The sequence below is a fragment of the Lepus europaeus genome, chromosome 15 (assembly GCF_033115175.1).
Source record: "Lepus europaeus isolate LE1 chromosome 15, mLepTim1.pri, whole genome shotgun sequence".
Taxonomy (NCBI): domain Eukaryota; kingdom Metazoa; phylum Chordata; class Mammalia; order Lagomorpha; family Leporidae; genus Lepus; species Lepus europaeus.
In genome coordinates this window covers 30,993,724-31,010,743 of record NC_084841.1, presented here as the reverse complement: position 1 = coordinate 31,010,743, position 17,020 = coordinate 30,993,724, and the positions used below count along the sequence as shown (strand labels likewise).

General features: G+C 46.3%; 1 protein-coding gene across 2 annotated transcripts in view; it reads left to right on the top strand.

Moving 5' to 3' along the window:
• The window catches only part of LIFR (LIF receptor subunit alpha), a 69,428-nt gene that overhangs the window by 39,681 nt on the left and 12,727 nt on the right, over positions 1–17,020 (top strand). For both annotated transcript variants that reach the window (XM_062211680.1, XM_062211679.1), the window contains exons 7-16: positions 1,850–2,104; positions 2,825–2,954; positions 3,354–3,523; positions 5,613–5,758; positions 7,308–7,470; positions 9,027–9,097; positions 10,404–10,617; positions 12,933–13,112; positions 15,745–15,846; positions 16,411–16,578. In XM_062211680.1, coding sequence (XP_062067664.1) covers positions 1,850–2,104; positions 2,825–2,954; positions 3,354–3,523; positions 5,613–5,758; positions 7,308–7,470; positions 9,027–9,097; positions 10,404–10,617; positions 12,933–13,112; positions 15,745–15,846; positions 16,411–16,578 — 1,599 coding nt within the window. The remainder of the gene's footprint in view (positions 1–1,849; positions 2,105–2,824; positions 2,955–3,353; positions 3,524–5,612; positions 5,759–7,307; positions 7,471–9,026; positions 9,098–10,403; positions 10,618–12,932; positions 13,113–15,744; positions 15,847–16,410; positions 16,579–17,020) is intronic.

Here is a 17,020-nt window from a genome sequence, read left to right as displayed (position 1 = left end):
CCAAGGCATAGCCCTTGGAAGTGTGTGTGTTTAAGGATAGAGTGGATAGAGTACATAGCCAGAGGCTTAAAAGTAGCCCAGGAAGCTACCCAGAAGAGGAGGAAATTCAGAAAGATATCTTTCCATCAAGGGGGAAGATTGCCGAGAAGTGGCCATTGCATTGAGCTGTCTCAGTGGAGTGTGGGAAAAAACCAAATTGCAGGACAGAGCGAGTGGGTAGATAGGAGAACAGAAGTGATGAAAAAGATGGGCTGTTTACAGGGAGTGAGGAAGGTGTGGCTTTTTTAGGATGTGGAGTACTTGACCAAATATTTACGCCAATGGAAAGGAAGAAATCTGCCCTAATACATAAAATAATTAGAAGGAATTGAATTATTTAATGGGTGATTTTTTATGGTGTGGACTTTTCACCCATCTAAATAAGCTCATGAGTTTTTCACATGTGAATATAAATACATGAATTTGAACCTTGAGACTTGGTAAGCTTTAACCTATGACCTTGGATGTTGACCCATGATCCACTTCTGCTCCCTCACCATCACCCCTTCAGAAGTAGGTAGAATGACACATACTTCTGTTTCTTATGTGTAAGTTACCCCTTGGGGACCTGGGGGACATACTTACCATGGTTAGGACACATGTAACAGTGTGTTTGTCACATACTGGGCTCTTTGAAAAGAGCTTTTTTTTTTTTTTTTTTTTTTTTTTTCATAAGAAAGCCTATGGAGACAACTTTATATATTTTTTTAAATTTTATTTAATGACATAAATTTCCAAAGTACAGCTTATGGATTACAATAGCTTCCCCCCCCCATAACTTCCCTCCCACCCACAACACTCCCCTCTCCCACCCCCTCTCCTCTTCCATTCACATCAAGATTAATTTTCAATCATCTTGATAAACAGAAGATCAATTTAGCATATTTTAAGTAAAGATTTCAACAGTTTGCACCCACACAGAAACACAAGTGTAAAATACTATTTGAGTACTAGTTATAGCATTAATTAAACACCTAAGAATAATTGTGTATTAATTATAGAGTTCAACCAATAGTTTTAAGTAGAACATAAAAAATACTAAAAGGGTAAAGTATTAAGTTTTTTTTCTTTTTTTTTGTTATATAGTTATTATTTTTTTAATTTAATAAATGTGAATTTACAAAGTGTAACTTTTGTATTGTTGTGGCTCTCCCCCCTCAACCTCCCTCCCTCCCGTGGCCTTCCCCTCTCCCACTCCCTCTCCCATCCCGCCCTTCATCAAGTTTCATTTTCAATTACCTTCAAATACTGAAGATCAACTTAGTATATATTAAGCAAGGATTTCAACAGCCTTCACTCACACAACCGCACAAGGTATAGGGTATTGTTTGACTAGTAATGTTGTTTTTAAGTTTCATAGTAAAACACATTAAGGACAGAGATCCTACGTGGGGAGCATGAACCCAGTGACTCCCGTTGTTGATTTACCAATTGGCACTCTTATTTATGACATCAGCAATCACCTGAGGCTCTTGCCATGAGCTTTCTAGGCTATGGAAGCCCCTTGAGTTCACCGACTCTGAACTTGTTTAGTCAAGGCCGTGTCACAGTGGAGGTTCCTTCCTCCCTTCAGAGAAAGGCGCCTCTCTCCTTGATGGCCTGTTCCTTCTGCTGGGGTCTTGTTCACCAGGATCTTTCATTTAGATTGCTTTTTGCCACCGTGTCATGGCTTTCCATGCCTGTGAGACTTTCATGGACCTTTTAGCCAGATCCGAATGTCCCAAGGGTTGATTCTGAGGCAGGAGTACTGTTTGAGACAACTTTATATTAAGGACTCTAAAATATTTATAATTCCTTTTGTTCTTTCCAGAGATTGCTGATTCTCCTACTAAGGTTTTCCCTCAAGACAGAGTGGTACTTGTAGGCTCAGATATAACATTTTGTTGTGTAAGTAAAGAAAAAGTGTTATCAGCGCAGATTGGCCAAACAGTTTGTCCCCTGATCCGTCTTGATGGGGAAAATGTCGCTATCAAGATCCAGAATATTTCTGCTTCTGCAAACAGCGGGACAAATGTGGTTTTCACAACAGAAGATAATATATTTGGAACAGTTATTTTTGCAGGATGTAAGTATATAATTTTAAAGAGAACATTCCTATTAACCTGTTTTAAGTCCTCCGTGAAAATCTTAAATTCTTTCTCTTAGGAGAGAGGAGGTTAATTCTGTATTTCCCTTATTTCTTTGTTCTTTATAACGATCTACAGAGGCACTAACACTTTTTCATGTTTTAAAATGAGTTCTAAGTTTGTTTCTACATAACTCTATCTGTGTGACTTACATGAGTTTTGTAATAAGATTTTGAAACTCCAGCTGCTAACGTTTAAATTCTTAGTTAACAGCTTTTTTGAGTTAAGAGTAGTTAGTATATAATATTTCTTAATTCAACATTGTTTGGAGTTCTTTCATGTAAATTAATTTCCCACCTCAATGAAGTATACCCTTTTAACTAAATTAAAGAAATTGTAATGATTTTACACAAAGTCTTGGAATAGCATAGTGTATCTTCTAAACCTTTTAAATAATAAGGATAGTCCATCTCTCCAGTCGCTATGGAAGTTTCCAAGTGAGCTGTAAATCACTTTTTAATCCCTCATTTCTGATGTGGTATGAACTCTGAGAAAACATACTATAGAAACAGTGACAGTTCTTGCATTGTTCAAAAGTAAAATGCACAGCAAATTATTTCTTGCTTTAAGGAAGCTATGCCAATGTTATTAACATGCAGAACACATTATGTTTTGAAGGGAAATGTAATCTTAACCTCATTATTTCTGTTTCCTATTAGATCCACCTGATGTTCCTCAAAAATTGAATTGTGAGACACATGACTTAAGGGAGATCATATGTAGTTGGAATCCAGGAAGACCAACGTCATTGGTGGGCCCACGCAATACAAGTTACACCTTATTGGAAAGGTATGGTAACCAGGAGGATATGTCAAGTGACAAGGAGTACTTTGTCAAAAGACATGGAGAAGTAGTCTATTTCATTTCTATTATGAGACAGATATAAAATACCCACACATGCTAGGTAAAATTGCATGCACTGCAGACACTGTGTGGACATGGGACACTGTGTGCTTTCTCTTTCCAGAAGCCCAGGCAACCCCTCAAATGTGAACAGAGACTTTCTGGGTGGTTGACTTAGGACTGATGGTTTTCTGTTTTCTGTGTCATATGTGTTTTCTTCTCTGAGTATGTAATATGTCTGTAATTAGAAATACAAGCTTTTCGTTATTAGAACTATGCCCATTTGCTGTTTCCTGCTATATGTTTATCTCTTGCCATTTTGAAATTGTTTCTCTTTTAATTCAGTTTTTCAGGAAAATATGTTAGATTTAAAAGAGTTGAGGCTTCTACAAATGAAAGCTATCAGTTATTCTTTCAAATGCTTCCAAGTCAAGAAGTATATAACTTTACACTGATTGCCCACAATCCTCTGGGGTGGGCAGAAACGACACTGTTAGTTAACATAACTGAAAGAGGTAAGTTGCTACATAAACCATTTTCTTAAAAATAACTTCATAAATGGTAAAATGCCTTGAGATTAATGCAGAGTGCTTTCAGGAAGTGCTGTTTTCTTTATAATTAATGTTGTGAATTTTATTTTAAATGCTTTAAAATGTACAGTTTCAAGTGTTAACATTTTACTAAACTTAAATGCAACTTTGAATTAGTCATTTACATGTGAGTGGCTTTATCTAACAGTTGTTGACTTCTGAAAATTTTGTCCCAGTCTTTAAAATTTTTATGTGTTTTGAAGTACTTAGAGACTTACTGGTAGGTGCAAAAATGACAACTTAGAGCCTTCTGAACCTTGACCCTGGTTTTCCATGGTGACATTTTATGTAACATGATTTCAAGTCAAAACTGGGCAAACCAGGGGGTTCACACTGGTGCTGTGCTGCTAGCTGGACCGCTGAAGAAGACTCGTGCCCTTGCTCGCTTCTCACGTGTGCGTGCTTGTGCTTGTGCATGTGTGTGCGTGAGTGGGTAGTGCTAGGCCACGCATTGCACACACAGATTCAGTGACCATCTTCATAGTCCAGACGCAGACCTGCCCTGTCACCACAGAGGAGCTCCCTCACCTTGTCCTTCTGTCTGTGGCCTTGCAAGTGTACACACGCATCCCTGTCCTTTGGCTGCAAGTAGCCTTCTCCTCATCTCTGTTGCTTTGTCATTTTGAGCCTGCTGTATGAATGAAATGGAATAATAGGTAACAATTGGGGGTTGGTGTTTTCAAGAATAAGGTTCCTGAGAACCATTCAAGTTACTGCATGAATAGTTTGTTAATTACCGATTATTTCTGATTTTTTTAACCAACGTGTCAGTATCTCAAATCAGTGAAACATGGCTGATCTTTGTGGCATTCATATGCAAGTGCATAGGGGTGGGCATCGGCTCCACACCCAACTCTGCAACATGAAGAGCAGCGGCAGAGGCCACAGGGCTGGGGACTGTTGTTCCTGCCAAGGCCATTTGGATATTTGTAACGCATTTGCGAGATATACAAAGTGGTCACCTTGAAGTGAGCCGGCTGTAGATACACTGAACTCTGATCCCCTCCTGATGTTGTCTTGGCAGGGTCAGACCAAATGGTTTTGCAGGCCTGGTATGGCCTGCATGCGGATTGGTGGTTCCCCACTTGCCTTTCTTTTTTTTTAAACTTACTTATTCATTTGAAGGAGCTACAGAGAGGGAGAGAGATTCCATCTGCTGGTTCACTCCCCAGATGACTACAGTGGCAAGGCTGAGCCAGGCAGAAGCCAGGAGCTTTATCCGAGTCTCCGTGTGGGTGCCAGGGGCCCAAACAGCTGGGCCATCCTCTGTTGCTTTTACCCAGGCCATTAGCAGGGAGCTGGATTGGAAGTTGAGCAGCGGGACTCCAACCGGCAGCCATATGGAGTGCTAGTGTTGCTGGTGGCGGCGTTCCCCGCTGTGCCCCAGTGCCGGCCCGTCTGCACCTGCCTTTCCAACGTATCATGCACATTGCTCTGCTGCATCTTGGCTCTCGCCAGGATCCTGACCTGCAGTGCTTTTGTACATCCATGCTGCTCGTTTTAGTCTTTCTTCCTTGAGAGCTGGTCTTAAGTTCCAACGTCACTGCCCAGACTCCCCCTGCTGTGCTTGCTTTTAAATTCGTGTCGTAGTCCCACGCCTCTAGGAGTAAGCATAGGTGGCCTTGTTCGTTTTCTTTCTAGGAGTAAGCATACGTGGCCTTGTTCGTTTTCTTTCTAGGAGTAAGCATACGTGGCCTTGTTCGTTTTCTTTCGGTTTGTCATTCCCTGAGTACAGCAGAAGTTCCTTAAAGGTAGAGACTGTGCCCTGCTACCTTCTGGTATCCCCACCACCAGACAAGCAGCTGGAGCATGACTTGTTCCCAGGAGCTGCCGGCACGAGGCCAGCAGCCAGCTTGTGGATTCTGTAAGGATTGGGTAGGGTATTATCGGTCAGCACTCCTGTTTTCTCCTGGTTTTTGTTTTCTTTCATTCTAGTGTCTCATATTAGAAGATAGCTTTTTGCCTTCAAATAACTATTTGAAATGATTAATCATTAATTTTTTTTCTTTTGCAGTTTATCCCCATACTCCTACTTCATTCAAAGTGAAGGATGTTAACTCCACAGCCGTTACACTTGCATGGCGTTTGCCAGGCAACTTTGCAAAGATTAGTCTGTTATGTCAAATCAGAATTAATAAACCGAATTCAGTACAAGAATTGGTGAGTGTGGTTCTTCGGTAAATTTCCTTTTTACTTATCTTAGATAAGACACTTGATTTTCAAAAAACATCAGTTGTTAAGTACAGGCTCTCCGTTTATTATTGAGATGTACTAAGAACCGAGAGAGGGAGATTAGGTATCAGTGGGGTCGCACCGTTTTGTCTGAAGATTGTAAAAGGGCCGGCGCCGCGGCTCAATAGGCTAATCCTCCGCCTTGCGGCGCCGGCACACCGGGTTCTAGTCCCGGTCGGGGCACCGATCCTGTCCCGGTTGCCCCTCTTCCAGGCCAGCTCTCTGCTGTGGCTAGGGAGTGCAGTGGAGGATGGCCCAAGTGCTTGGGCCCTGCACCCCATGGGAGACCAGGAGAAGCACCTGGCTCCCGCCATCGGATCAGCGCGGTGCGCCGGCCGCAGCGCGCTACCGCGGCGGCCATTGGAGGGTGAACCAACGGCAAAAAGGAAGACCTTCCTCTCTGTCTCTCTCTCACTGTCCACTCTGCCTGTCAAAAAAATAAATAAATAAATAAAAAAAATAAAAAAAAAAAAAAAAAAAAAAAGATTGTAAAAGGCTAAGTTTGACTTTGTACAGAAGGTTTCTCAGGTCTGGTATAGCACCTGGCACGTAGCTGCTGTTCGATAAACTTGTGAATGAAAAAGCAGTTTTTGCTGTAACCTTCGGCATCAGTTAATGCACTCATTGGCACCAGAAAGTAGAAGTGATCTTTAAAACTACAAAGTGCAGCAGTAGGAGCAGTTATCACTGGTAATTAGAAGTCAAAACATGACTTTTTAATACTTTTTAAATATTTAGGTTGACTTATACCAGACCATCTTGTACTTTGTGGTAAGTCAAAAGTAAATTACATTGTTCTTAAATACTCATTTGGAAATGTACTGATCTCTAGCAAGTCAGTAAAAGTCAGAACTGTACAAGGTAACCTGAAAAGCTGCTTGCAATAAGTGCTTGGGAGCTCAGAGACTTCCCTGAGACATACGGATCTGCCATTTTGCTTAGGATTGCTTCATTTTAATTTTATTTGCTTAGCTTTAGTAACTGTTTGTTGACCGTTACTGCATATGTAGCACCATTGCTACAAGTTCCGAGAGCACATTAACAGAGACACAGAAATGAGCGCCTTCCTCTGAGAAGATTCTGATTAGTCCTTGGGGTCTGCTCAGGTGGCTGAACTGTATTAAAGGTTTATTGCATTGCTGTTAAAAGTTGATTGACTATCACATTTATGTCATCCTCTGTATAATTTAATTGACCATTATTAATTAGATCCTAAATTGGGATTAAAAAGACATGCCAGTTTTTTTTATTGCTATTTCCAAATTGGATTTTATTGACTGATTGGGCAGTTATATAAGAGTTCGAATACTACAGCGGATAAACTGGCTTTGGTGTTACATTTGCAAACTCAAAAGGACATCCAGTTGATGTACGTTACAAATGTAGGAGACTTTCTTCTCAAGAAAATGTGTGTTGGTGCATGTGTAACTATTCATATACACATGGCATGTACACATACATGTTTGTTTTCTAATAGCGGAATGTCACCATCAAAGGAGTAGAAAGTTCAAGTTACCTCGTTCTTGTGGACAAGTTAAATCCATACACAATATACACTTTTTGGATTCGTTGTTCTACTGAAACCTTCTGGAAATGGAGCAAATGGAGCAGTGAGAAGCAGCATTTAACCACCGAAGCCAGTAAGTTACGAGAGGACTCATGGCCAATTATACTTTGTATCTGAAGTTTTACAACTTTTCTTTAAAGAAAATGTTAGGACAATGCTCACATTTTGCAATACGTGCTAATAAAATATCAGGCATTTTAAATTAGAGTTTTTAAAGCTTTGTGGTAGTAGGAAAAAATGTTTGGCAGAAACTCTGGGAGAGGACCTCAGAACCTATCTGTGATGTGATCGTGACTGTAGTACAAAGGTGCACATGGCATAGGAAACCAGACTTGAAACCAGGGTAAGGTTTCAGGGTGATTTTCTCCCACTCTTTCTTTCCTGGGATTTTAATAATGCCTCTAACTTAGATTGCCTTTCTCTTGAGAAAATCATTAATGGAAAAAAACTTGTTACAATTTTTATTTGCAGTCTAGATCTGAGAAATGATGCATTGGAAGTCTTGAGTGTAGTATACAAAACTGTGGTATGGGCTGGCACCGCAGCTCACTAGGCTAATCCTCTGCCTGCGGCACCGGTACCCTGGGTTTAAGTCCTGGTCGGGGCGCCGGATTCTGTCCCAGTTGCTCCTCTTCCAGTCCAGTTTTCTGCTATGGCCCGGGAGTGCAGTGGAGGATGGCCCAAGTGCTTGGGCCCTGCACCCGCATGGGAGACCAGGAGGAAGCACCCGGTTCCTGGCTTCAGATTCGCACAGCGCCGGCCGTGGTAGCCATTAGGGGAGTGAACCAACGGAAGGAAGACCTTTCTCTCTGTCTCTCTCACCATCTATAACTCTCTCTCTCTCTGTCTCTCTCTCTAACTCTGCCTGACAAAACAAAAAACAAAAACCTGTGGTATGAAGTCAGACAGCTGGTGTCCTGAGTATGATAATTCCAAAACCAGAATAGTATAATTCTCCGGAATCATTGGAGCAAAAGCCCTGCTTGTGCTACGTAACGTCGGAAGTATAAAGCTTCTCTTCCCAAGTTAACAAACAGTGAAACAAAGGAACGATAACTGTTAGTCCAGATTTGGTTTTCCTGCATGAGGAATAGCGATGAGGCACTGTGCGGTATACATATGAATTATTTGTAGTATCAAAAATGGAACTTCTGCACGAGTCCACAGAGGGAATGTACCACCGGTTTTCTATTTCCACGTGACACATTATCCTAAAGTGCACTGGCTTATAAGAGCAGACGTCCGTGACTTCAGAGCCTGTCCAGGTCAGCTGGCTGGCCCTAGCTGGGACTCTCAGGAGGCTGCAGTCAGGGGTCTGGGTGGGGTCTGGAGGAGCCTCTCGCAGAGGGCCCGCCGTCTTGGCTCTCAGCAGGAGCCAGGCCGTGGGGGACCAGGCGGGGAGCCGGGAGGGTGCTGTAAGCCATCTGAGGGAGGCGCAGCTTCCACGTCGCTTCATTTTCTAAGTGGGAGCTGCTTCACATTTTACTGAACCTAAATAGCTGCGAGAGAAGCCAACAGCACCATCTCAGTTGGGGATGTTGCCAGCTGGCGTCTGTGCGCACTCCTCCGCTCCGTGGGCACGCCTGTTGTCCCCACCTTCAGACACTCACTTTCCAATCTCCTTCCTAGTTCCTTCAAAGGGACCAGACACCTGGAGAGAGTGGAGTTCTGACGGGAAGAATTTAATCATCTATTGGAAGGTAAGTACCTCTCTCGCTTGAACATCCAAGTCACTGCTCTGCTGAACTGTCGGCCCCACCTGGGGATTGGGAGGACAGGAGCGAGGGTTGCCCAGACGAGCCCGGGCTGCGGTGCAGTGTTGCTGAGAATTTAGCCTTGCTCCCAAAACCCCCATAGCCCTCCTGCTGCTGCCAGTTAGGCCTTTTAGTGGTGATCATCTGTCTCAGATCTGAGCATTCTTCAGTTCGGTTTTATGAGGCCTATAAAAGACCTGAGGATTTCAGGAATTCCTTCACCTTCATAGCAGTGAGGAACTCAGCCAGGAACCCACTGCAAGGGAGAATCCCAAGCATTGCCTACATTTTTCTTCTGTGAATAAATCAGTGGGTCCCCTACATTGTCGTATAAGTTGGGGTAATTGTCCTGAAAAGCAGTTCAGCTGTAAAAATAAGTCTGAGTGTTCATTTCCTTTTATCCAGTGAGTTCACTTTGGGAAATCCATATTACAGAATCAATCCCAATTATTATGAAAAAGGAGAAAAATGGGGCACAGAAAGGTCCACCAAAATTTGTTTAGTGTTGTGAAAAATTGAGAACTTAGATTTCATCGACTTGTAGACTGCTTAAGTGTACTGGTAAAAGTGTCCATGAAACATAAAGCCACTTTGGTATACAATTACAATATCATGGGCAGTGTGTATTACAGAAAAGTGGGAAAAAATTAAAAATTGTATAGTGTGTTTAAATAAAAAATCTGGGGCTGGCGCTGCAGGTTAAGCCACTCCTGTGACACCCACATCCCATATGGGTGTCAGTTCATGTCCCGTGTGCTCCACTTCCAATCCAGCTCCCTGCTGCTGGCCTGGGAAAGCAGTGGAAGATGGCCTGAGTGTTTGGGCCTCTACGACCCGGGTACGTGGGAGACCCAGAGGAAACGCTTGGTTCCTGGCTTCGGCCTGATACAGTCCTGGCCTTTGCAGCCATCAGGGGAGTGAACCATGGGATGGAAGCTCTCTCTCCCTCTGTAACTCCTGACTTTCAAATAAATAAATCAGCCTTTAAAAACATTGCTGCTGACACTTAGGAAGCACTGTTTTGGCTTAATGTTTGAGTTTCTGTGTCCTCGTACAGCAAAGTGTGTCTTCAGTGTCACCTCCCTCCCTGTCTGTGGATCTCTCGTCCGTGTTCCTCACTGCTAACAACTTCATTTCTGCCGCGGGACCTCGGCTCTGACTGGCTCATCCAGTCAGGCGTGATGGCTTTGCTGAGTCACCGTCTCTCTCTGCGACTTCTTAACGAGAGAATTTATTCGTTTGTCTTTGATAGCCTTTGCCCATTAGTGAAGCTAATGGAAAAATACTTTCCTACAATGTGTCCTGCTCATCAGAGGAGGGGACGCAGTCCCTCTCCGAGATCCCGGACCCTCAGCACAAAGCAGAAATGCAGCTCGATGGACACGGCTACATCATCAGCGTGGTGGCGAGGAATTCTGTGGGCTCGTCCCCACCGTCAAGAATAGCCAGCATGGAAATCCCGCACGGTGAGTGCCTGTGTGGAGGCGTGGAGGGTGGGCTGGCTGTGGCGTCACGTGCCCCTCTGCTGGAGTCCACGGAGGGTGGGCCGGGAGCTTCATGTCCCCACACATTGAGAGAGTGTGACAGGCAGCTCCGACGTGAAGCCTGCACACGGGCTGTCACGTGATGCTGGGGAGCGGTGGGTGGGGGGTAGTACTCGTAGGGAGAAATATCATTGTTTATTCAAATACCACTTTAAATCCTCTCCAAGGCTGTGGGAGTTCGCACCTTGCCAACTGTCAGGAGAGAGACTCAATTTAACCGACAGAAATTCTGTATTAATAGGAGTTCTTGATTGATAACCATGTCTCCTGACAGTGTAAATGGAATATCATAGGCTTTAAAAAATGTGCTGTACTTTGAGAACCCACCTGTAAACGCTGTAGACTACTGGTGACTGGGCCGTTCTCCCTAAGCAGCTCCTTGGACACCTTTTGAGCTGTAAGCTTATGTGGCCACTTCTGCCTCTTCTTCCAGTTTGCTTTCTCCTCATTTCCTGTTCCCACTTTGCTTTCCTACCCCCAAATAGGAGAGCTTTTCTGTGACACCCACTCCTCAAGGTAGGAGAATTGGGCCAGGAGGGTCCTCTGAATACCTTTCCAGCTCTTGACCGAGGCGGTCTCGTTGCTGGCCCTTTAACTGGCTGATGCTCTGTGTGAGGTGGCCACGGGACAGTTAGGAGGAGTAGGCAAAGCACAGCACATTTCACAGATGTGGAGCACTGTCGAGAGCCCAGCTGGCAGTTCCGTCTGGAGAGGCCCTCGGGGCGGGCATGGCGGGTGCCAAGAGCGAGGTTTAGAATAGGCCAGCTCCCAGCCCTTGGTTGTATGCGCATCCGCAAGTAGGTAATGTGTTGATGTTGATGATCTCGCATTGCTGTCGCAGTGATAGGCAGTAGCCTTATTGTATCATTTACTTTATCTGAAAGGCAGAAGCAGAGACTTCCCATCTGCCGGTTCACTCCACAGATGCCTGTGGGCCAGGCCAAAGCCAAGAGTGGGGAACTCGGTCCAGGTCTCCCACGTCGGTGGCAGGGACCCAAGCACTTGGGCTGTCACCTGCTGCCTTCCAGGGTGGGCATCGGGAGCAGAGCCAAGCGTGGAACGCAGGCACTTCCGTGTGGGGAGGCCGTGTGCCCTGTGGTGTGTTAACTGAAACTCCCTTCTCCACGTGTCCCTCCGAGACGATGGTGGCCCAGTCGCCAGCTTGCAGTCACCGAAGCCCCGGAACACATCGTGCTTTTGAGCACTTCTCGAGTCGGAGGCTCCGCAGCCTTGGCTCTGGTTTACGTTGTGGCTTTTTAATCACTCTGAGCCAAGAAGCTGTTTTCTGTCCAAAGTCTTCTGTATGCTCCGCCAAATTGTTGTCTTGTTTTCAGTAGCAGTTGCTTTATGAATGCAAAATTTGTTCAAAAAAAACCTATGACTTTTTACTGAACCCTTAAGTAGAAATCAGTTCCAGAAACTGCTGCTTTTTCTCCAGTGACTGGGAAATCTCCCGCTCCCTCTCACCTCACTCCCATTGCTGTCCCGCAGCCTCGGGCCCCACGTCTCACCTAGGCCAAGGTCGGGCAGGACCAGGAAACGGGATCTCCCCAGCCCCACTCCGTCTGCTGCTTTCCCCCTCTTGTAGTGCACCTGTCCGTGTCCCGGGATCCGTGCGTGTGTCTCCTTACCGGCTGCCACTCTGCCCACTGGGCGCATCCCTCCTCTCCCCTCCTCCCCCAGGAAGCCCACGGTCCCCATGGCTTCCTTGGAAGAAAGAGAAGGGGCTGGTCCATACGTTGCTAACACACACGTTCACTGTGCAACAATTCTGCGTGCTCTGTGCCAGAGGCTGGAGACAGAAGCGAAACCCCCACCTCCCCTACACCTGTGGCCACATCCCCTTAGTGCCCTGGCCCGGGACATCACTACCCAACCCCAGGTGCTGCTTAGCCTCTGTGAACAAGTAAGTGCTGCAGCTGCTGTAATAAAAAGAATAGAGCCACACTTTGAATCTTTGAAATGTTTATCTAGTTCGAGTCTGATTTTATAAAGAGTTTGGTAGGGTTCTGGCACTGTCATCGTTCTGGAATAGATTCAGAAGTACTGGCGTTAGCGCCTCCCTTGGCGTTTTCTCGAATTCAGGTGCACAGCACGAGGTCTTGGCCTATTTGATGGGACAGCATGGTTTTCTAGTCTCTGTATAGTGAAGTGCTCTCGGCGGCTGTCCATTTTGGTGATCTTTGCCGTTTAGTATTGTTTTTCATGCCGGTGACAGACCCTTCCTTTTGTCCCAGATGATCTCCAGGTAGAGCAGGCCGTTGGGATGGGAAGGCAGATTCTCCTCACCTGGCGCCTTGACCCCAACATGACTTGCGACTACGTGATAAAGTGGTGCAACGCCTCCCGCTCTGAGCCCTGCCTCATGGACTGGAAGAAAGTGCCTTCCACCAGCAACGCAACAGTGATCGAATCTGGTAAGCTGCATCGGTGGCTCCCAGTGAACTCTGAGAAATGCTTCCCAAGAGCAGCTGGGTACGGCAGAGAGCTCATTCCCCCTCGCTGCTCGGTGGGTGTGAGTCTGGCAGCTTGTATGTGAAAGGATTCTAATCCTCTGCTCTAGTCGTTGCTTGGCGAGGAATTTATGCTAAGATGCAATCAGAAGAAAACAGATTTAATCTAAGCATGTTCACCGGGATTAGTTATAATCATGGAAAGTTGCAAACACCTCAAATAGCCAGTGAGGGAGTGAGTAACCGGTGGTGCATCTTGAAATGGACTGTTGAGTAGCGGTGACACACATCAAAGATGGAACTCGCATGGGGTGCTCCGGAGAAAACCACAAGGCCACGAGTGGGGGCCCTTGCCTGTGTTGGCCCAGGGCTGAGGCTCCAGGCTGGGGGAGACTGAGCAGCAAGGATCTGCAGCCCTTCCATTTCCCTGTAGGAAGCCGGGGCTGGGGGTGGGGTGGGGGGGGGCTTGCCTTCCCAGGGCCTGGCCGATGCTGAGGTGGCGAGCTGTAAGGTGAGCGCGTCCCATAGGAACTGAGCCACTGACAGCCACTCGGCCACCCTCGGGCCTGCACCTGCCTCGTCCTTTGCAGCTGGAGCCCTCTTCCCAGTTCCCTGTGCCTTCCGAGCAGCTGCAGAACTTGTGTCGCGCCAGGCACCCCAGGGGAGTGACGCTTCCTGAGCCTCACCCCTCCCCTGGTTCTCCCTCGTGGGCTGGTGGGGTACAGGACGGCAGGCAGCCCGCTGGGTGCTCTCACCGGGGTGCTGTGTGCAGCGCCATTCACGGCATCATGGGTGGGTTCAGGTGGTTCACCAGGGCTGTGTGGAATACAGCAAGACTTCTCACAACTGCATATGACTGGGCAAAGCTGGGAAGGTCTTAGTAACTCGCTCCCTGTCTCCCTTCCTGCCGGAGCCCCCACCCGCCTCTTCCCTCCTGTGAGTCCCAGCCCATCCTTGTCACTTGGGCTACGCTGGGGAAGGATGGAGGGGACACTGAGGACGTAGCCAGAGTTGCAGGTTCAGGCTGAGATGTGTGGCACGCGGGGAAGCCGGCCCTGTGATGACTGAGCAGGAACTTTCTGTGCCAGTGCAGACGGGCAGAGGCCCTGCCGGGAGAGGGGAAGCCAAGGCTCAGGGGAGCCTGGCCACTTGCCCAGAGTCACACAGCTAGCATGCAGTAGCACCAGAATTCCAATCCACAGCCAGGCAAAGCGTCAAGAAGCTGCAAACGCTGTCCTCTCTCCCTGCCGAGCCTCTAGAACAGCACGTAGCACGTGGAAGGCACTTCCTCCTCCTCAGGTAGCCGTGCTCCCATTCAGCCCTCTTCTCTCATGAGCTCCATGTGCGTTCCAGTACCCTGACACACTCAGCTTCTTTGACACGTGGTGGGACCCTGTGGCTTACTGATGACACATAATTGTAACATAAAACAAGGTACACTCACCTAAAACCACAGTCTCAGCATCACCCCCAAAAAATGTTTTAGCACTGAACACATTTGGCTTAGTTTGAGTTTTCCGTTAATCTTTACTTAGTACTTGCCAGCACCTAGCAAACATTTAAAGAAAAACAAAGCAAGAAGGAAAGGTAAGATCGAGACAAGTCAGTGCAGTTTTTCTTTGGCTTCTATAATTTTAGAGGTTGACAGTCTGACTTCTGTGTTGCATGGATACATAATTGGAGAGCAGATATTCTAACCACACGAGAATGGTGGTATTCTACCCAGTACATGCAATCCCGTGTGCTGTATCTCCTGCCACCCAGCGTTTTCATTTTCCCAGGCCACCCCTGAGGTGTGCCTAATTGCCCTTTTAATTTCGCTTACCCTGGCTCCCAGGGATCTGCTCAGGCTCACTCGGTCTCTCACTGAAGGTTCCATGGCATCCAATGCGTGCTCTGGTACAGCGTGGGGTCTTGTCTTGTTCACCTGTCTTCCCCGCCTCTCCATGCCAGGACCACGGCTTACGAAACTGACCTGGCACCCAGTGCAGGAAGAAGTCCTCATGGCTTGCGTTTAAGGAATAAAAGCACTGGTCACCTTTTTTCTCTTCAAGACAGTATCATCTTAGAGTAATAATCTTTGCATTACAACAGAAGTAAATTTAATTCTAGTGTAGTTCATTTCACTCCTAATATTTACCAGTTCTGAAAATGATGGATTTTTTTATTTCTTCATGTTTTTAAAAGATTCACTTGAAAGAGTTACAGAGAGACAGGAGAGAGGTAGCTATTCCCTCTGCTGGTTCACTCCCCCAGATGGCTGGAATGGCTGGGGCCAGGCCAGGAGATGCTTCCAAGTCTCCCACATGGGCGGCAAGGGTACAGGGCTGTCTGCTGCTGCCTTCCCAGGCACGTTAGCAGGGAGCTGAATCGGATGTAGAGCAGCCGGGACTCCAGCCGGCGCCCACATGGGATGCTGGATTGCAGGCAGTGATTAACCTGTGCTGCCACAGTGCCAGGCCCTGCAGTTTTAATTTTTTAAAATTCTGTTTAAAGTTTTGGAATTTCAGAGAAAGTTATACATTTTATTTCTAAAATAGATATTCATAGTATAATATACATTAATGAAAGTTTACTGATTGTGTTCCTCTTATAGATCAATTTCGGCCAGGTGTAAGATACAATTTTTTCCTGTATGGGTGCAAAAACCAAGGATATCAGTTATTACGTTCCATAATTGGATATGTAGAAGAATTAGGTAAGTGTTTTTTAGAATTCAAGGTAACATGAAAAATTGTAAGTTAACAACAATAGTAGGATTTATTGGATTCAGATGTTTAGTTCAAGGAAGATAAAATAATTTGATATTTAAAATTTTGTATTTGATGATTCATAATCTGTTTAATGGATATACGTTTTACTGTTATCTTAAAATTAAATCACAACTAGAATGCCAGGAATGTGTAATGTCCCCTGAAATCCGTTTGGAGAAAACACCACGTGGGACTGCCAGTGACGAGGAATAGCGGTGAAGTCGGAGGGCCACTCCGAGGTGCTGCCTCTAGAGGCCACTTCTGTAGATGCGGGTTTTGTCTCGAACTTGCACCTTTAGACTGAATGTCTAAAACTATTTTTTCAATGATCTTGTGTGTGAGTTTCACTGCAGAAGAGCTTGTGACAATATACCTGAAGGTTTCAGTTTGGCTAGAGGATAAAGTTTGAATTCTAGCGTGAGCTGTCTGTGGAGAGCAGACAGCTCGTAAACACAGCGTCTTCCCGGGAAGGGGAAGCGGCCAGCAGTGGTGACCTTGTGCTTCCGCAGCCCCGACCGTCGCTCCGAACTTCACCGTGGAGGAGACGTCCGCGGACTCCATACTCGTGAAGTGGGACGATATTCCCGTGGAAGAACTCAGAGGCTTCCTCAGGGGATACTTGTTTTACTTTGAAAAAGGAGAGAGAGACACATCCAAGATGAGGGGATTGGAATCAGGTAAGGAAAGCGCCAGCGTGGGAGGAGTGTTTTGTGCTTTGTTTTTTGTTTTTTTTGACAGGCAGAGTGGACAGTGAGAGAGAGAGACAGAAAGGTCTTCCTTTTGCCGTTGGTTCACCCTCCAATGGCCGCCGCGGCTGGCGCACTGCGCTGATCCGATGGCAGGAGCCAGGTGATTCTCCTGGTCTCCCATGGGGTGGGTGCAGGGCCCAAGCACTTGGGCCATCCTCCACTGTACCCCCGGGCCACAGCAGAGAGCTGGCCTGGAAGAGGGGCAACCGGGACAGAACCCGGTGTGCCGGCGCCGCTAGGTGGAGGATTAGCCTAGTGAGCCACGGCGCCGGCCGAGTGTTTTTGAGACATTTCCCAGTGGTCACAAAATGAGAGAGGAAGGAAGGTATTGCTGAAGCTGTCTGAAAAGCCGGGACGTACAGATGGGCAG